This window comes from Ascaphus truei, chromosome 6, assembly GCF_040206685.1.
Source record: "Ascaphus truei isolate aAscTru1 chromosome 6, aAscTru1.hap1, whole genome shotgun sequence".
NCBI classification, from domain to species: Eukaryota; Metazoa; Chordata; class Amphibia; order Anura; family Ascaphidae; genus Ascaphus; species Ascaphus truei.
This window is the reverse complement of record NC_134488.1, coordinates 121,390,959-121,412,017: the sequence shown is the minus strand read 5'-3', so window position 1 is coordinate 121,412,017 and position 21,059 is coordinate 121,390,959. Positions and strand designations below refer to the sequence as shown.

Genomic DNA, 21,059 nt, shown 5'->3' with positions numbered 1-21,059 from the left:
TCTGCCTCCCGCCTCAGATCCACGTGGGACCTGCCGGATGGGTGAGTGAGCGGCCTTCACCTCCCCTCCACCCCCCCTTCACCTCCCTTCCACCCCCCCCCTTCACCTCCCTTCCACTCCCCCCCTTCACCTCCCCTCCACCCCCCCTTCACCTCCCTCCACCCCCCCACCTTCACCTCCCCTCCACCCCCCCTTCCCACCGCCTCCCCCCCCTTCCCACCGCCTCCCCCCCCCCTTCCCACCCTTCCCACCGCCTCCCCCCCCCCCTTCCCACCGCCCCCCCCCCCCTTCCCCGGGATGTAAATGCGTAATAGGTAGTATTATTTATAAATCGTGGAACAATAGGTGACTGTTTGTTGTAAAGGTTGGATAATAATATTGAAAAGAAAGATGGAAGAAAATGTAATACGATGTTGTATAAAAATGGTTTATTGTAACCACACCACAGTACAATGTATATTTTGGTGGCATAAGTGATGTAAAAATCTGAGTCGTGTGTCCTGCTAGGGTGTGAGGCGGCGGGTGGCGCGTGGGTTGTGAGTGCTGTGTGCGAGTGGGGTCCTGCTAGGGTGTGAGGCGGCGGGTGGTGCGTGGGTTGTGAGTGCTGTCTGTGAGTGGGGGTCCTGCAAGGGTGTGAGGCGGCGGCTGGCGCGTGGGTTGTGAGTGCTGTCTGTGAGTGGGGGTCCTGCTAGGGTGTGAGGCGGTGGGTCAGTGATGTCGGTGCGTAGGGGCGGGAGGCAGCAGGTGTGTGTGGCGGCAGGTATGTGTCGAGTGTCTGTTGAGTGCGTGCAGCGGCTGTGAGGCGGTGGGTGAAAGGCAGAGGCGGCCGGAGTAAGGGCGGGTGAAAGGCAGAGGCGGGGGTGGGGAGGCGGTAAGGCGGGCATGATGGCGAAGGGCGGCGGGAAGGGGAGGAGGGGGTGGAGGAGGGGGGCAAGGGGTGGAGGAGGGGGGCAAGGGGTGGAGGAGGGGGCAAGGGGTGGAGGAGGGGGGAAGGGTTAGAGGAGGGGGGAGAGGGTTAGAGGAGGGGGGGGGAGGGTTAGAGGAGGGTGGGAAGGGTTAGAGGAGGGGGGGGGAAGGGTTAGAGGAGGGGGGGGGGAAGGGTTAGAGGAGGGGGGGGGGAAGGGTTAGAGGAGGGGGGGGAAGGGTTAGAGGAGGGGGGGGGAAGGGTTAGAGGAGGGGGGGGGGGAAGGGTTAGAGGAGGGGGGGGAAGGGTTAGAGGAGGGGGGGAAGGGTTAGAGGAGGGGGGGGGAAGGGTTAGAGGAGGGGGGGAAGGGTTAGAGGAGGGGGTGGAAGTGTGGAGGGGGTGGGAGGGGAAAGGGGAAAAAGAGGTGGAGGGGGGGGGAAGAGGAGCGGAGGGGGGGGTGGAAAGGGGAGCGGAGGGGGGTGAAGGGGAGCGGAGGGGGGAAGGGGAGCGGGGGGGGAAGGGGAGCGGGGGGGAAGGGGGAGGAGGGGGGAGGTGGTGGAAAGGGGGAGGTGGTGGAAAGGGGGAGAAGGGGGGAGGTGGTGGGAAGGGGGGAGGTGGTGGGAAGGAGGAGGAGGGGGAAGGTGGTGGAAATGGAGAGAAGGGGGGATGTGGTGGAAGGTGGTGGGAAGGGGGAGGAGGGGGAAGGTGGTGGGGAGGAGGGGGGAGGTGGTGGGAAGGGGGAGGAGGGGGGAGGTGGTGGGAAGGGGGAGGAGGGGGGAGGTGGTGGGAAGGGGGAGGAGGGGGGAGGTGGTGGGAAGGGGGGGAGGGGGGAGGTGGTGGGAAGGGGGGGAGGGTGGAGGTGGTGGGAAGGGGGGGAGGTGGAGGGGAGGTGGTGGGAAGGGTGGAGGTGGTGGGAAGGGGGGGAGGTGGTGGGAAGGGGGGGGAGGTGGTGGGAAGGGGGGGAGGTGGTGGAAAGGGGGGGGAGGTGGTGGGAAGGGGGGGGAGGGGTGAGGTGGTGGGAAGGGGGAGGAGGTGGGAAGGGGGAGGCGGAGGGAAGGCGGGGGTGGGAGGCGGTGGGAAGGCGGGGGTGGGAGGCGGTGGGAAGGGGGGTGGGAGGCGGTGGGAAGGGGGGTGGGAGGCGGTGGGAACAGGGTGGGAAGGGGGGGGGAGGCGGTGGGAAGGGGGGGTGTGAGGCGGTGGGAAGGGGGGGTGGGAGGCGGTGGGAAGGGGGGGTGGGAGGCGGTGGGAAGGGTGGGGGAGGCGGTGGGAAGGGTGGGGGGAGGCGGTGGGAAGGGTGGGGGGAGGCGGTGGGAAGGGGTGGGGGGAGGCGGTGGGAAGGGGTGGGGGGAGGCGGTGGGAAGGGGTGGGGGGAGGCGGTGGGAAGGGGGGGGGAGGCGGTGGGAAGGGGGGGGGGGCGGTGGGAAGGGGGGGGGGAGGCGGTGGGAAGGGGGGGGGCGGTGGGAAGGGGGGGGGGAGGCGGTGGGAAGGGGGGGGGGAGGCGGTGGGAAGGGGGGGGAGGCGGTGGGAAGGGGAGGTGGAGGGGAGGTGAAGGTGGGGGGGTGGAGGGGAGGTGAAGGGGGGGAGTGGAAGGGAGGTGAAGGGGGGAGGTGGAAGGGAGGTGAAGGGGGGGGTGGAAGGGAGGTGAAGGGGGGGGGGGTGGAGGGGAGGAGGGGAGGTGAAGGGGGGGGGTGGAGGGGAGGTGGAGGGGGGGAGGTAAATGGGGAGGTGAAGGGGGGTGGAAGGGAGAAGTGGAGTGAGGGGAGGTGAAAGGGGGTGAGGGGAGGTGATGGGGGGTGAGGGGTGGGTGAGGGGAGGTGAAGGCCGCTCACTCACCCGTCCGGCAGGTCCCACGTGGATCTGAGGCGGGAGGCAGCGTGTTGTGGCCGCTCTCCCGCTGTGTCCCGGGAGCTCGCTCGCTCCCCCGCTGACTGTAGTGGCGCCGGGGGGGGGGGTATCGGGGAGACACTGACACTGGAGGGGAGGGGGGGGGTGGAGGGGAGGTGAAGGGGGGGTGGAGGGGAGGTGAAGGCCGCTCACTCACCCATCCGGCAGGTCCCACGTGGATCTGAGGCGGGAGGCAGCGTGTTGTGGCCGCTCCCCCGCTGTGTCCCGGGCGCCGCCATCTTGGGCACTCGGCGCCGCGAGGCAGCCTGCCTGGCCACTGGCTGGGAGGGGGGGGCATGTATATGTGTGGGGGGGGGAGAGGTGGGAGATATAGAGGGGGGGTCTCGCACGGCCGCTGACACTGGGTGGGGGGGGGTCGCGCTGAAGGGGTAATAATAGTGTGTGTGTCCCGCTGACTGTAGCGGCGCCGGGGGAGGGGGGGGGGGGTCGGGGTGAAAGTGCGGGAGACACGGGGAGAGGAGGAGGTGCGCGCGGGTGCTGCTAACACTGTGAGCCCCGCTAATGTATGTAACAGTGTGTGTGTGTCACTGTGTGTGTGTGTCACTGTGTGTGTCTGTCACTGTGTGTGTGTGTGTGTGTCTGTGTGTGTGTCCCTGTGTGTGTGTGTGTGTGTGTCCCTGTGTGTGTGTGTGTGTCCCCCTGTGTGTGTGTGTCCCTGTGTTCCCTGTGTGTGTGTGTGTCCCTGTGTTCCCTGTGTGTGTGTGTGTCCCTGTGTGTCCTTTGGCCCGTCACTCCGCCTCAGGCCAATGAGAGGTGTGCGGGGGCGGGCGGGCCAAGGGACCAATGAGATTTCCCCTAGGGACACCGGACATCCAGGCAGGCATACAGTGCTTTCACTAATATAGTATAAGATTTCATTAAAAAAACTTCACTTTTTATAAGCCTACCAACAGTCACTTTGAGATGTTCTTCCCATTTTAGGATTATTTTTTTGACATCCGATTTTGAATGTTACAATATTTGAAAAAAAAAGAGACGTCATGTGTGGAGACTAAAACAGCCGAGAAAGGGCGAAAGGAAATGTCGCTTCAGTATTTCTATAATGAAATCAGGATATAAGAACAGGTGAACGGCAGTGCACAGCTGAAAATGAGATGGGCTAGAAACCCAAGATGTAATAAAATGATATATTTAACACATGAGAAAGATGGAGGTCCGCAGCAAGGATCCACCTGAGGCCGCACTTATAGTCCTTGCTACGGCGACGTGACGCTGACATCACGCTGCGGTCGCTGAAAAAATCTAATTGAATTGACTTCCAGCGATCGCGCCCAAGCTGTCGCTCCGTCGCGTTGCTCCTACTATACGCGCACGCGATGGATTCAATACATTTGTTTTGACGCGACATCGCTGTCGCCATAGCCAGGACTATAAGCGCGGCCTAACGCTGCATTTATATTAGTGGCTGCAGCGGCGCTACCCGTGACATCGCCGTCGCTGTAGCAAAGTTGCACTCTGGTGTGCGATGTCGCTGGCGGCAAGGGGCAATGTGATTGGCTGCTGCCAGTCACGTGCTGCGGCTGTCTACGTAAGTCTCAATTTTTTTTGACTACAGCGATTTTGGTAGCTGTGACGTCACACGCCGCCATCGCTCCCTCTATGGCCGTTCGCTACTGACTACATTGAGTTGCTTTGCAGCTGCAAGCTGTCACCGTAGCTGTATTCAGCGCTATAAGTGCAGCCTAGCGCGTTTAGCGCCACAACATCACTTTGTCAAACAGCTTTGTCACAGGTATCCTTGCTGCGGACCTCCGTCTTTCTCACGTGTTTTATGAGCTATTTTAGAACATATTGGCTTTACAGCCCATTTCTCAGCTGTGCTATATCCTGCTTGTCTTCTCAGGGCGGGGAGCACACCGTGCAGCTTCCTACAGCCAGGGACCTTGTGAGCACTCTCTCTTTAGTCAACATTACTGAGACTGGTGCATTATGTTTCTCTTATTCTACGTGTGTCACTGAGGCTGCTAGTTTTTGGGGAGGGACATGTTCCCCTAGTCCACTGTATCCCAGTGGTCTTGGGCACAATATTTAGTAACCATTTATAGCAATAGACACAATCTGTCAATGTTACCATTAGACCCTTAGGCTGCACTTATAGTGCCGGTGACAGCGACACGACGTTGCGTCAAAACAAATGCATTCCTGCCGTCGCGTGCGCTAATAGTAAGTGTGGCGCAACGGGTTGCTCACGATCGCTGGAAGTCATCTCAATTTGATTTTTCCAGCAACCACAGCCTGACGTCGCCGGCACTATAACCGAAGCCTAAGAGGTCTGTTGTTGAATTGATACATGATACAAATTGAAACATTGTTTCAAATTACTTAAGGAAAGACAATCCTTGCAACCAATATATGGAACTATGCACTTTTTTTTAACTTCTTTTGGAAATATACACAAGCCTTTTTTCGCATTCAGATTATTGTGGACATTATCTACTGTTGTGATGTTCATGTTGTGGATTTAGTTGCATCGATATTTGGACTGGTTCCATTTCCACATTATTTCTATAGTTAAAGTAGTGATTCAACTACTGCTCATTTATGCAATTGTTACACATCATACCTGTATTTAATTAGAAGATTTAACTACAGGTAGGACTAAGTGTACCTATAAAAAAATTAATTGGGTTGTCATTTTGAGTTAAAGAGGGAAATCATTACTTGCTTGAAAAATAAGTGAGTGTAATGAATGAGCAGACAAAGAGGATAATTTAGATGCACAGAACATACCAATGGATTCTGCCACCGATCCATAGCCAATACAGTCAGAAAATCCGATACTTAAGAGGCCAAATGGTACTTTGGGGTGCTGCAGGGTGTGATAGCTCAAGTCACTTCCATAGCTGTATTCTGCCCAAGAGTACTCAGAACCTGGAAATTCCCTCCACTGGATCCCACCTATAGGCTTTCCATCGAAGCGTATTTCTCGATTCCCTGAGGTTTTAACTAGAATGAGGGCCAGGTTGTTCTCAAAGTCTTTCTGACCGTGGATTCCGAACGAATTGTGGAATGAGCTTATTTCTGGTATGTTAGTGAGGAAGGTGCCAAAGGATTTTCCATCAGCCACAATGACCACTGAGGAGGCAAAGGTTCCTGTTCCGTGCATCTCAATGGGTTTGGTGATGGGAACTGACACTGTTTCTCCTCTTTTAGAGAGATGGGGGTGTGAGATAGAGGGGAAGCCTCACAAGGCCATCGACACAGGGGGTGGGTTGGTTGTGGAGGGGGGCCCAGGGGAAACTGTAGTCCTTGGCCCCAGGAAAGCTGTCTGTGGTCCTGATAAGGCTGACCAGGGCATATCGCACAGAAGCCCCCATTGTCTTTTATTGGAGTTTCCATACCATAGTTTCCGTACCATAGTGCACCGATCGGCACTATCGCATCTTAATGAATAACCTCTATTGACTATGTTTTCCAATTATGTTATGGATGTCCTATTTTTTTTTTTAAACCAACATAATCAATATAGGAAGTTATCATGCAGAACATCTCATTACAGATGTGTTTATATAGCAGACATGGAGGAACAACACTCAGTATTATATTACAATACTATGTAGAATATAGCATTGTAATATAATACTGAGTGGTTTTCTACCTGTTGTTGGTACTGTATGTTACTTGTTTTTTCATGGAAGACATTGGCTATAATGCTTATGGTATCACTTTTACTGGAAGTGCACAGATAACGTACATAGGGCAAAAACTGGTATTTAGTATCTAACTCTGACAAGAATGGTATCTGCTGATGGATATATGGTTCATGCTCTAACTTTCTCACTATCCCCTCTCCCAGGCCTCCTACTTATCTTCTGTCTTAGATTTTTACATCTCTGTTAGACTCTTAAAATTCAACAATATTTAATAAACACGGTTTAGATCTAGTTCACACAGTATATATGGAATAAGAGCTATATTATAATACTTACTTTCATTCGGTTTCGGTGCAGTTGTTGGATGCCCCTTTTGTATGATCCATTCTCCTAAAATAAAGAAACCCAGAAATAATTTGTCTTTGTATAAAATCGCTGATCGAGGTGACAAGGTAAAACGTTAGATATAAATAGCTCCAAGGTACATAACACCCAACCATTTAATTACATTAAGAACCCTCATACACAAGAAGAGTTTATGCAATGCAAGATGGGACACGGGGGGGGGGGGGGGGGATTTTATAAACGTCTCGAGGCTGCAAATTGGGGCCACAATTACAGTAGTGTAAACACAGGGAACCAGGTTTCTAATCTGCTTTGGGATTTTATTTTTTTGCTTTGATAAATCTGCTCCTATTTTTCCCCAGTTATAGAAGAAAATGAATAAATGAAATAAGATGAGTGCCATGCTGTTTTATACTTAACAGGTATTTCATACGTACTCACCACTTGGCTTCTTAACATTTCCACCAGGTAACGTTGTTTCTGAAAGTTGAAGGAATATGTTAACATGTTAGAACTGATTGATTCATTTCCTATGCCGCACCTTGTTATCCTCTATCCCCTTACTCACTAACATATCGCTGCCACAAAGGACGATGATACAGACATTCCCTTTCTACTCTCTGTCTTATACATCTTCCACTGATCAAGCACGATGTCTCAACAATATTTATTTAAAGCAGCAAAACACCGTGCGCTACGGCCCATCTTTTTCCCTCTTTCTTTGTTATAGGATAGAAGCCGGGGGTCGCCGGAGCTGAACACCATTCATTTCAGCTCCAGAGACTCACTGTTCCCAGAGATACTTACCTCGTAGGTGCCGCAGGTATCGCTGAGGAGTTTAACGGTCCTGGTCACGCTGGCCAATAGGAAGCCGCGCCGGAAACGTTATGGCTTCCTAATGGCCCATGTGACGCGCACCTTTAAACGCCGCCATTATGTTCGGCGCACAGTTTCTCTGCTGCATAGATACCTGCATTGCTGCAGAGGTAAGTGTTTATGGTTGCGGGGGCCCCCGGAGCTGATATTAAAGGGGTTGAGCTCTGGAGACCCCCTTATTTAATCCTACACAAAAAAAATGATGTACTATTGTGCAGGGGCGCACAATTTTTTAATGGAGGCGCTGCGATTACAGAGGCCCCGCGCTCTTCCACACAACATTGACATTGATTGCCGGGGAGAGAGCGCAGGGACTCTGTCAGTGTCTCTTACCTACTCTCTGGCTTTCCTGATGATGCATCGCCATGTCAACACAGCATCACATGATGCCGTTGCGTCAAATGGCAACGGGTTGCCGTAGAAACACAACATCACATGATGCAATGTTGCGTTGCCATAAGAATAACAAAAGATGTACCGTAGTGCATGGTGTTCTGCTGATTTAGACCACAGGTGGGTACAGTTGTATACACACTAACTTTCCACAGAGCAACAGCAAAAACATCTATGTGTTGGTACTGAACATGATGACTTCATTGTGAGGTATTGCTGGTGTTCCCCACAGTTTGCCTTGGTTATGGGGAATATTAGTGGGGCTGCATCACAGTTCCACAGCTGAAGGGAAAAGACAAGAAAATGCTAAATGTGCCATTAATGACTGGCAATTAAGGCTGTTGTAGAAAAAATATGTATCAGTTGTCATTTATCACATGTGAAAGGCGTAGCATGTCCTGCTTATTGGCAGGCTTTTATAAAGTTTGGTCCAGATGTACTAAGCGGTGCTACCTTCCAGCTAAATCACTTCAACGAGCAACAAGATGCCTTGTGTACTAGCACCACTTAGAAATGATTGCCTTGTACTGTTACTGTGAATGAGGTATTACTTAGTGGGCGTTATTCATTAAACTGTGATAGGGCTGATCAGGGCATATCGGAAAGAAGCCCCCTTTGTCTTTTATTGGAGTTTCCGTACCATAGTGCGCCGATCGGCACTATTGCATGTTAAGGATTAACCTCCATTGACTGTTTTCCAGTTATGTTATGGATGTCCTATTTCTAGGACTCAGTATTATATTACAATACAATATGCTACATATTTTAAGAGAATACATATATGCTTATGGTATCACTTTTACAGATAACGTACATTGGACAAAAACTGGTATTTAGTAACTATCTCTAACATGAATCTTACCTGCTCTGTTATTGACTGTTAATGAGTCATTAACACAACATTAAGTATTAACAGGTACCTTCATAGCTCACTATCGCAGTGTTAAGTGTTGGTTTCAGCCTTGCTGTGTAATAGCAGACATTGGTGCTAATGAACTACTGTAGACTAGAGTCTTAAGTGCTATATATATATCCCCTCAAAAAACACATGGAGAGAGCCCTGTGCACAAACAGCACACCTGAGAAACCTGGGACATATGCTAATAGGAGAATATTAAATATATACTCTTAGGAGTATATTAAATATATACTTTGAATGTCCTATTAGCATTTCCCAGGTATGCTCCTTTTCACAGTAATCCCTCTACATGAAGGTGGGTTTGAGGGGATATATATATATATATATATATATCTTATGATTCTAGTAAAATAGAGTTCTCTTCCCCTACTACCCTCTCTTGATGCCTCCCTGTATTGTAATGTTTTAGGCGTCGGCCATAGAGGAAGCAGGCGTGCATGCATGCGCATTGGTGCAGCGCACGCTCGCCTGCAGCAGGAGAGATTTCCTGTCCTGCAGGCAGAGGCGACAAGGAGGCGTGTCTGGGGCATGTCAGGGGGCGTGGCCATGACATCACGGACCTGGTTCGTCCTCATTGGGCGAACCACTCATGTGACCCGGCCATCGGGGGAAATTCAAACTTGCTTGTCGCGTGAAGCACCGGTCTCCAAGTCGCGCTTGTGCACGCGCTCGCTCACACGCTATACACAAATACATTGGAGTCCTAGTGTTTGTTTTCAGCGCTCCCGCCGTCTCATGCACTATGGACGCAGCCCAATGTTGTAAAGCGCTGTGTATTCTGTTACCATATACCCTGAGGACCCATGCATCGCACATGACATTCCTTCCCAAAACACCATGTTGTTTACCTTTATATCCCCCTGTTATTTGTCCTGTAGGTTTTGTTTGTGGAACGTTTGGTTCTAGAAAATATAAAACATTTCATTAAAAAAACTTCACTTTTTATAAGCCTACCAACAGTCACTTTGAGATGTTCTTCCCATTTTAGGATCACTTTTTCACATCCGATATTGAATGTTACAATATTTGAAAAAAAGAGACGTCATGTGTGGAGACTAAAACAGCCGAGAAAGGGCGAAAGGAAATGTCGCTTCAGTATTTCTATAATGAAATCAGGATATAAGAACAGGTGAACGGCAGTGCACAGCTGAAAAATGAGATGGTCTGGAAACCCAAGATGTAATAAAATGATATATTTAACACATGAGAAAGATGGAGGTCCGCAGCAAGGATCCACCTGAGGCCGCACTTATAGTCCTTGCTACGGCGACGTGACGCTGACATCACGCTGCGGTCGCTGAGAAAATCAAATTGAATTGACTTCCAGCGATCGCTCCCAAGCTGTCGCTCCGTCGCGTTGCTCCTACTATACGCGCATGCGATGGATTCAATACATTTGTTTTGACGCGACATCGCTGTCGCCATAGCCAGGACTATAAGCGCGGCCTAACGCTGCATTTATATTAGTGGCTGCAGCGGCGCTACCCGTGACATCGCCGTCGCTGTAGCAAAGTTGCACTCTGGTGTGCGATGTCGCTGGCGGCAAGGGGCAATGTGATTGGCTGCTGCCAGTCACGTGCTGCGGCTGTCTACGCAAGTCTCAATTTTTTTTGACTACAGCGATTTTGGTAGCTGTGACATCACACGCCGCCATCGCTCCCTCTATGGCCATTCGCTACTGACTACATTGAGTTGCTTTGCAGCTGCAAGCTGTCACCGTAGCTGGATTCAGCGCTATAAGTGCAGCCTAGCGCGTTTAGCGCCACAACATCACTTTGTCAAACAGCTTTGTCACAGGTATCCTTGCTGCGGACCTCCGTCTTTCTCACGTGTTTTATAAGCTATTTTAGAACATCTTGGCTTTACAGCCCATTTCTCAGCTGTGCTATATCCTGCTTGTCTTCTCAGGGCGGGGAGCACACCGTGCAGCTTCCTACAGCCAGGGACCTTGTGAGCACTCTCTCTTTAGTCAACATTACTGAGACTGGTGCATTATGTTTCTCTTATTCTACGTGTGTCACTGAGGCTGCTAGTTTTTGGGGAGGGACATGTTCCCCTAGTCCACTGTATCCCAGTTGTCTTGGGCACAATATTTAGTAACCATTTATAGCAATAGACACAATCTGTCAATGTTACCATTAGACCCTTAGGCTGCACTTATAGTGCCGGCGACAGCGACGCGACGTTGCGTCAAAACAAATGCATTCCTGCCGTCGCGTGCGCTAATAGTAAGTGCGGCGCAACGGGTTGCTCACGATCGCTGGAAGTCATCTCAATTTGATTTTTCCAGCAACCACAGCCTGACGTCGCCGGCACTATAACCGAAGCCTAAGAGGTCTGTTGTTGAATTGATACATGATACAAATTGAAACATTGTTTCAAATTACTTAAGGAAAGACAATCCTTGCAACCAATATATGGAACTATGCACTTTTTTTTAACTTCTTTTGGAAATATACACAAGCCTTTTTTCGCATTCAGATTATTGTGGACATTATCTACTGTTGTGATGTTCATGTTGTGGATTTAGTTGCATCGATATTTGGACTGGTTCCATTTCCACATTATTTCTATAGTTAAAGTAGTGATTCAACTACTGCTCATTTATGCAATTGTTACACATCATACCTGTATTTAATTAGAGGATTTAACTACAGGTAGGACTAAGTGTACCTATAAAAAAATTAATTGGGTTGTCATTTTGAGTTAAAGAGGGAAATCATTACTTGCTTGAAAAATAAGTGAGTGTAATGAATGAGCAGACAAAGAGGATAATTTAGATGCACAGAACATACCAATGGATTCTGCCACCGATCCATAGCCAATACAGTCAGAAAATCCGATACTTAAGAGGCCAAATGGTACTTTGGGGTGCTGCAGGGTGTGATAGCTCAAGCCACTTCCATAGCTGTATTCTGCCCAAGAGTACTCAGAACCTGGAAATTCCCTCCACTGGATCCCACCTATAGGCTTTCCATCGAAGCGTATTTCTCGATTCCCTGAGGTTTTAACTAGAATGAGGGCCAGGTTGTTCTCAAAGTCTTTCTGACCGTGGATTCCGAACGAATTGTGGAATGAGCTTATTTCTGGTATGTTAGTGAGGAAGGTGCCAAAGGATTTTCCATTATATACACCAGCAGTGCAGTAAAACAAGACCTGAATCTTATCGCTGGCATGAAGTACAAGAGGTCTCGAAGCATTGATTTCTAGTTGAACTGTCTGCCCAGCAACTATTTTCGTGTTGGCATTCTTTGTTCCTATCTGGTATTTTAGGTGGGTGTCTTGAGAAGCCACCACAAATGCTACATCAGATTTTGTTTGGAAAGACAAGGCTGGGATAAGATATGTCCTGCCCCATCTGGATACAGGCAGAAGCTGTTCATAGACATGATTGCATTCTTCATTCTTCTGTGAGCACGTGTGCCCACTGAGAACAGCCACTGGATTCTGAGCAACTACTTTGGTACCAGACAAGTCGTCCGTGCTTTGGATCTGAATGGCTTGATATGGCTCAAGAGTCAGTGTGAGTTTGCTACCCTTTGGATAATGCTTTCCTTTGAAATGTACAGATCCTTTTAGGTAGATGTCAACAGTGGTGGCCTTTTTATATGCTACCACTGCGAACTCCTTGTGTTGGCAATCAGGTCCCCACGGTGGGGTAACCACGTAGTATTGGGATCCTAACTCATTTACTGGATACAACAAGGTCGTGTCGGCACTGGTGTATTTATAGTTACGAGATATCGCAGAGATGCCGGCATCAGCCACAATGACCACTGAGGAGGCAAAGGTTCCTGTTCCGTGCATCTCAATGGGTTTGGTGATGGGAACTGACACTGTTTCTCCTCTTTTAATCTTTAGGTCTCGCCTGAAATCTGATTTATGGATGGTGACAGTGACTGTGGTGACTGGCATGATGCCGGTCACTTGAAGCTCCAGTTGTGCAGTCTCTTTGGGGCTGTGATTTTGCATAAAGACCGTGATAAACTCCATCCCCATGCTGGAACCTACAAGAGAAGGAGAGGCCGCAGACTATAATCAAGCAGCCTGCAATTGATATGGTAATGTTTTAAATAGGACGTCTATTAAGTAAAACGTTACACTATCAGATTCTCTAATTAACAGCCCTATTCAATCAACTCTTTGGCCAAAAATATCGGACCACTTCCCCGCAATTTGTTTTCCCATTTCGCATAATATTTATTGGGAACATTTTCAGGGGAAAGAGGCAACTAAAGGGAAAAAAAGACCAAATGCCTTTTCTATTCATCTTTGCTATTTTCTCTCTCCACTATCGAAGATGCCAGACCTGGAATGACCAACTCCAGTCCTCAAGAGCCACCAACAGGTCAGGCTTTCTGGATATCCCTGACCTGTTTGCAGCTCTTGAGGACTGGAGTTGGCTACCCCTGTGCCAGGCATATATTGATATGCAATATATACCTGGCATAATCAATAATTAAATATTTAATTAACCACTTAGTAATTGTGTCAGCTATAATAATGAAAGTGTTAATTCTCCTAACTACTGTATCTACCCATTTGTTGACATAAAAGTTAGCAAAGCAAGTGGTTAATGGTATAATTTGTAGTGTGGATTACAACTGTTACATTAATAGCATTTATTAAAGACTCCTGGCTGCTAAACTGGGCCAATGCTGGTACAACAACTGGCTGTTATCGTTAAACATGTTAAACTAGTAATCAGGACTTTCTACTTACAGTAAATTAGCAAATTATAAGTGGACACATTGTATCTTATCACTAAAATAACATGACTCCCTGGATGAGCTATTTAGTATTTGGATGCTGTATTAGGGACTCTAGACCTAAGCAGAAGGACCCAATAATAATTCAGTCAATTCAGTATGTTATCCCCTTTATAGTACGAATAAGTGTCACATGACATCCAAAAATACCCTACCGTAGGAGATTTTTGGGCCATATTTACTCAGCTGTAACTAATGTACCTTTATGGCCCATTGAAGTAAATTCTCGGCAAGCTGACCTATGGCTTATCATTACTTTGTAACTGGGGCTCCTTGGGGGAGAGTTATTATAGGTATAGATACAGTAGGCACAATCATGGTGTTAACTGCTATTTGTTGCCCTTGCACCTCGATACATTTCCCCATCTGCTGTGTTAGTCGCAGTCTGTTCACTATGTGGAGAATATTAGAATGCTTTACTTACCGCAGAGCAGCACTGAGCAGGCCCAAAACACAGGACCCCAACACCCGCCCATTGTGGACCTATAGACAAAGACAGACAATTCTGTTAGGAATCATTTCCTATTTATTTCTCAGTATTCTCAGTATTCGAAACACACGATGTGACTACTAAACAAGTCTCTAAGGAGCCAGTCAGATCATAGCAATCATTAGATCATACCTAATGCACTTTATTGTGAGTACATCAGGTTACCAATGTACTGTTCATTTTGTTTTAATCTAGCAATTTATTATATCTAATAGTATTAGGTATATTATACCCCTTAAATGCCTTTATGATGTCAACTGGACATAACGTTTTACAAAGACGAGCACACTGGGGGCACTTAAGACCTCTAGTAGATGTCATCACATGTTTTTTTTAACATGAAATGATTATCTGCACAATATGTCCTTATCCTCTCCCGTCTGGATTATTGTAACATACTGCTAACAGGCTTCCCTGCATCACAACTTTCTCCCCTGCAATCTATCCACAATTCTGCTACTGGAATAATTTTACTTTCTCCCAATACAGTCTCTGCTCTTCTCCTCCTTAAATCCCTCTCCTGTCTTCCCATTACGTTTCAGATCACCTACAAAGTTCTCCTCCTTACTTATCTCTTGCTATGTCCCTTCTTGTCTCCTGCGCTCTACTTGTAACTGTCTCCTTCCCACCCCTTTCACCTCTACTGCTCTCTCTCCTTAAACCTTTTCCACACTGCCCCTTACCTGTGGAACGCCCTCACTCCGTATACGCCAAGCACCTTCTCTCGCCACCTTTAAGACTAATCTTTAAACTAACCTCTTACATGAACTCCAACACATTCCCAAATATTTAAAAGTGTGAAAAAAGCCATATTTCTGGTGAATAAAAAAAAACCCAGACTAATAATTTGCCAATCTAGGGTTTCAGCATGCTCAGACATAGGACATGTGATAATCACAAGAGGGTCGGCACACGAGGGAAAGAGTGGGGAAGAATAGAGGGGTGAGGAATGGCATGACTAGGAGAGAGACAGGGTAAAAGAAATAAAGGGTAACAAAGAGTAGGATGCTGGTGTTAGGCTTTTGGGGCAGAGGATGTTAGGAGATGGAAAGGAGTAATATAGAGAGGAGAATTAAATGGTTGGCACAAAGGAGGATGAGATAGGAACGAGAATGAAAAAGGAGAGGTGGGAGATGGTGGGGGAAAGGGATGAACTAGACAGGTAGATTTCGACAGAGAAAATGTAATGTGCCACAGCAGGCTCACAGTAATAACGTAAAAGCACTTTGACTCTAAAGGAGTTGTGGATTCATGGAACCGATTCATAGTTCAAATAATGTAGGCATTTTCTTCTAAGGGGGTGGAGGGGTTTGAGATAGACACAAAAGTATCACATTTTGAAAATAGCTAGGGATCATACATACTGGAGTCTGACACATCAAAGCATCTTTTAAAAAGGAAGTCGAAATCAGCAAAATAGAAGATATAGCGCACAGCCAGGAGAATGGGCCAAAGATGGGAATAAAAAATAATGCTTTATTGGTCCATTAAAAACGGAGGTATAACAGACGAGCTGCGCGTTTCGTGCGCGTTGCACTTTATCAAGGCGTACAGGCATACCCCGCATTAACGTACGCAATGGGACCGGAGCATGTATGTAAAGCGAAAATGTACTTAAAGTGAAGCACTACCTTTTTCCCCACTTATCGATGCATGTACTGTACTGCAATCGCCATACACGTGCATAACTGATGTAAATAACACATGTGTAACAGGCTCTATAGTCTCCCCGCTTGCGCACAGCTTGGGTACAGGTAGGGAGCTGGTATTGCTGTTCAGGAAGTGCTGACAGGCGCATGCGCGAGCTGCCGTTTGCCTATTGAGCGAGATGTACTTACTCGCGAGTGTACTTAAAGTGAGTGTCCTTAAACCGGGGTATGCCTGTATATCACAAACAAACACACAAACCTTAAATACACATTTCCTGATTGTCCGTTTTGCACCAAGAGCGTGCTGACGTCACAGGGTTAGGGAATCCAGCGCGCACGCGATTACATCACATTGAACTGTGCGCATGCAAGTAGGACGCGCCCTATTCTACATATTTAATATATATTTTGCATTATTGCACTTTATGAACATAGTCCTTCCTGTGCCCAGTACCTGTGTCGGAGGAGGTATGACTATACTTACATTTGTTTTTGTTATGTTTTCCCTTTTGTTTTTATTTCTCTTTTGGACACATTGATAAAGTTTCCCCATTGAGTTAAGTTTTTTCTGCATTTCAGCAGTTTGAGTGACAATGTTTGTGTCTCGTGGTCTCCATGGTAGTTGCTGAGGTCGGCGGGGGGCGGGTCCTGCTCGCATGCGCACATTGCGCCTTTACGCCCAACTGAGGCCATTCATTACTAGCAGCCTCATATCCTGTGCCTTTGATTATGCGTTCATTCTGAATATATATATACTATATAGATCCAGCGCTAGAGCGCGTATACCACTCAAACTTTTTTGGACATTATCAGTTTTCATGTTCCTATGTGCAGAGAGTGAGTGATGGGAATTTGATGTGAGTTGCGATGGAAAAGATGAAGATAATTATGGTGGCATAAGTGGTGGGAGAGAAAGAGATAAAGATATGCTACGTGGGGAACAGATTTGGTGTATGAGATATAGGAAGGAATGGCGTTAAGACCGCGGCTCCCAACATTTTTTACACTGGGGACCCCCTGCTTGAAAACATTTGTTCCTTAAACCCCTAATTATTCAATCTAGTTGCCTACTCGCCAAAATACAACAAAACCATATGACTGATGCCGGGCTCTATAGTGCCCTGAGCTCATAGAGGGACCCGCGCGCTTACTACGGTCAAGAACCGCACCTGTGCAGGCAGCGTGGGTGGTATAGCTGTCAATCAACACAGAAGTTTCCAAAGGCAGGCCCCACAATGCCTTGCAGCAGCTAACACAAGACACTGTGGGGCTCGACTTTGGTAGCTCCCACAGTAATCAACAACTGTACCACCAACAGTGAGGTGCTGTTTAGTACTAAGCATGCGGTCCCTCCATGGGCTCAGATACCCACTTTCCCCTTGGGGCCCTCCATTACTTATTTTTGGGGGGTTAGCCCTTTTGAGACACATGATGAACCCCTACGGGGATCACTGCTCTCAGAAGTTTATTCCTTGTACAAAACTACAATAGTTCTTATTAATATTTAACAGCAATACAAGAGACCTACAACTTTTGAAAGATTTAAGGAATGTCAAGTATTAAAAAGGAACCCGAGGCCATATTTACTATGCAGTTCTAAGGTTTAAAGCACAGTATGGCCCGTTCAAGCTGATATTCCACAAGCTGCATTAAGGCTCAGTACTTATTTAGGTGCAGATTTAGACTTTTTACAAATTCGTCATTTTGAAAACGTCTTGAAAAAAAAATTGTACACGTGCGATTTTTACCCACATAAAAACATTGCACTGCATGGCAGGAAAGAACCTGTTGGCTAATGTACAAGTAGTCCGTCCATTTTCCAACCTGTTGCAAAAACCTCAGACTATGAGATCTTTCGCTTTATTTTATATGTATTTAAAGTACTTTGTCTGAGATAATGCAAAAAGGTGGGAGCAATTTTTATACCTTGGTCATTTTGTGCTAGTGCAATGTATCCCAAGGTATACTGTTCACATTGTCATGTTACACTGCAATGTATAAAAGAAGTGGAAACTACACCTTTTTATAAACCTATATCTGAAGTTGTCAGGTGGTGTCAGTAAATTATATCAGCATAAGAGACATTTGAGATGTCGTAACCATGACATTTCTACTAACTCTTTGAGAGCTACAGTAGCAGAGCCTGCAACAATGTATTGCCCTGGACCAGCATTAAAGTGGTTAACTTGATCTGCCTCTTTTATCCGCTAACCAGGGATACAATTTAAACAAGAAATAAATCATGATTATATCCAAGGAATGACATTTATATTTTCACTATTAACATTAAAAGCAAATAGTTACACTGGCCCTGGGGAATTCTATTTATTGCACCTACATGAAAGTTCTTCACAGATGTTGCTGTGCATGAGATGTTCAGGGTCTTATTCTACACCCGCCGCGGCGCCCGATCATTGACCTCAATGAGGGATTTCGGGCAAGAACAGTCTGATCGGCCGCCACGGGGGATGTAGAATATGCTCCTAAAACCTAAATATCCTCTTGACAGAGAATGGAATGGTCATATTGAATCACATCAATAAATATATTGTACGCTGGTCCAATAAACAGAATCACGCCCACCTGAATATCTGTATGAATAGCAAACAATGTAAACTAGAATACATTGTTCTCTCAAATGCTGATTTGGCATTTATTTTCACCATTGTTATGTGGGCGGCAGTGTTTTTACACCCATCTAAGCTCAACTACACCAGGAGTAATAAGAGTACATTGCTTACTTGTGCAACAAATTACCACATGGGGTCAAGTTAGGTCTTACTCAAGGGAAAGTTTATGAAGGTGGACATTTAACAAACCCCTCTAGCTTTCCGACTGGCCCTTCATTTACATTGGTCACTACACTTTGAACAAGTTTCTGGTGCCATTTTTGACTCCTATTTTTTAAGACTTACGCACAAAATATAATCTAGAGCAAAACCAGTTTTAACTTCAAAAATTGCACTTTGCATTACCTTTGGGCTGCTCTGATAGTGCCTTGCTACGGCGACACGACCTTGCTCTGAAACAAATACATTGACTCCGTCGCAAGCGCTTCAAGTAAGCGTGACGGAGCGACCAAACATTTTGAAGCCGGGGGTAAATTTGATTTTTTTAGAGACAGTCGCCACATGTGACTGTCTCTAAACCAATCAAATTGTGCGTCCCGCCCCCATAGTGACGTCACTGGCCTTGTCGCCAGCGACGTCGCTAAAAACCTAATTACAACTTTCACTAACGACGACGGCCTTATAAGCGCAGCCTTAGACTTCTAGAGCAACCCTAAATGTGTCTCTATATGTCGTTAGCAAATTTATGTCAGAAGTGCCTAATTATCCAGTGTATAAACTGAACATTTGTGTAAGTCTAACAGGGTTATGATACAGAATAATTACAGATGCAGCCACCAGTATCCGGTCACTTGCCTGGGTAAAAACTAAGACATCTCACAGTAAAAGCCTCAACATTTCTGTGAGATTCTTCTGCCAGACTAATGGCCCATCGGATTAACACAGCAGTGGTCCCTGCAGTCCCATTCAAAGGAATGGGGCTGCAGGGACCCCCCGTTGTGTTAATCTGATGGGCCATTAGTCTGGCTGCAGAAATCTCATAGATATGTTGCAGTTTATTGGGAGATTGCCCCAGATTTTCCAAGGCAAGGGATCGGATACTGGGGGGCTGCATCTGTATAAGAATGGAGTTTTCTTGTATAGAGTTGCCAGTGTACACAGAGCTGTACAGAGATATTTTGCAGACACAATCCCTGCCCAGATGAGTTTACAATCTGTGTTTTTGGTGTCCGAGGCACAGGGAGATAAAGTGACTTGCCCAAGGTCACAAGGAGCTGACACCAGGATTTAAACCAGGTTCCCGATTCAAACTCTGTGTCGTTGTTGTCAGTGTCTTTACTCACTGAGCCGCTCCTTCAATAAAAGTAAGAATAGATTAAAGGAGTGAGAAAGTAAGAAAGAGACAAAGCGGATGGAACAAAAAAACAGGGTAGAGAAGAGATGACAGAGAGACAGAGAGGAACTATCAGAGTTCTTTACTAAAGTCGTACAGCTGCAAAACTTACCATGCAGTATTTTTCCAAGAAAAGGCGTCCGCTTGCAAGTAATTGGAGTTTGTCCTTTAATAAACCATTTGCACTAGCTTAGCATTGGGACATTATTAATGAATAGACCCCAACTGCTTTCAATGGGATTCCTTTTCCATGGTAAATATGGCGCTACGTTTCCCCAGGAAAGGGGCTGGTAAAGCAAATGTGACGTTTCAGATAGGAAAGGCGGAGGTGCAAGATAAGGAGGTGAGTGATGGAGGGAAAGAGAGAAATCGGAGTACTGTACATCAATCATGGGTGAAGATATACAGTGCCGGACCTAGAAGTTCCAAATGTTCACAATGTCTGGTGGGTGGTAGACTACCGCCAATATCTTACCTTGTTCTGGGCTGGGCATATGGTGGTCTGTCTCCTCCTCCCCTGTCCTTAGTTTATATCCCTTTGCTAGATAATGGATTAGCCAATCTATTGTGTGATACAATATTCCTGGTCTCCTCCCAGCACCTCTCCTCATGCCTGCATTCCCAGGGCCTTCCAACCTGCTGAGCAGTGTCAGCTGAGAGCCACAAAGGTGCCAAGGAGATGGATAAAACACTTGGGGGGGGGGATTATTTGTCAGTCTGCAAATAACAGCAGAAGATTTATGCTAGAAAAACAAACCTTACAGAAATATACAGGATTTTTCTGTTTATCAAACTTGATGCTGTGTTGACTGTAGAAGAAAAGTTTTGAGAAATCCCTCTGATCTTTTTTTCCCCCAAAATTTCCTGGCTGTGAAATTGAAGATAATTGTACAAGATCAATTCAAAGGAAAAAAAAACACACACACACACACACACACACACACACACACACACACACACACACACACGCATTGGCTTAAGTGTTGCTTGTGTAATATGAGCTTGAGACAAAAAGGTGGCACTGTGTGCTCATTTGCATGTCATTTCCCAGAATCCCTTGCTGCCGTGGAAGTGCTGTGTGCTGGGCGATAATGGTGAAAGACAGGGTTGCAGACCTGTCTAAGAAATGCAAATGAACATACAGTAATATTTACAGTTGCTATATGCTTTACTGTGGTGGGTTTTTGTCACTTTTTTTACCCACCATAACCTTAATAAGTGTGACACACACACACACACACACTGTGCTGTTT

The 21,059-nt window shown here is 47.1% G+C and overlaps 1 protein-coding gene across 1 annotated transcript in view; it reads right to left on the bottom strand.

The window, feature by feature from the left end:
- LOC142498145 (uncharacterized) overlaps positions 1 to 20,379 on the bottom strand; it is an 86,608-nt gene extending 66,229 nt beyond the window's left edge. The window contains exons 1-6 of the mRNA XM_075606652.1: positions 20,282 to 20,379; positions 14,129 to 14,187; positions 11,731 to 12,942; positions 9,784 to 9,837; positions 7,189 to 7,227; positions 6,739 to 6,792 (exon numbers count right to left, since the gene is read on the bottom strand). Coding sequence (XP_075462767.1) covers positions 6,739 to 6,792; positions 7,189 to 7,227; positions 9,784 to 9,837; positions 11,731 to 12,942; positions 14,129 to 14,180 — 1,411 coding nt within the window. The 5' untranslated portion in view covers positions 14,181 to 14,187; positions 20,282 to 20,379. The remainder of the gene's footprint in view (positions 1 to 6,738; positions 6,793 to 7,188; positions 7,228 to 9,783; positions 9,838 to 11,730; positions 12,943 to 14,128; positions 14,188 to 20,281) is intronic.
- Positions 20,380 to 21,059: the final 680 nt, after the last annotated feature.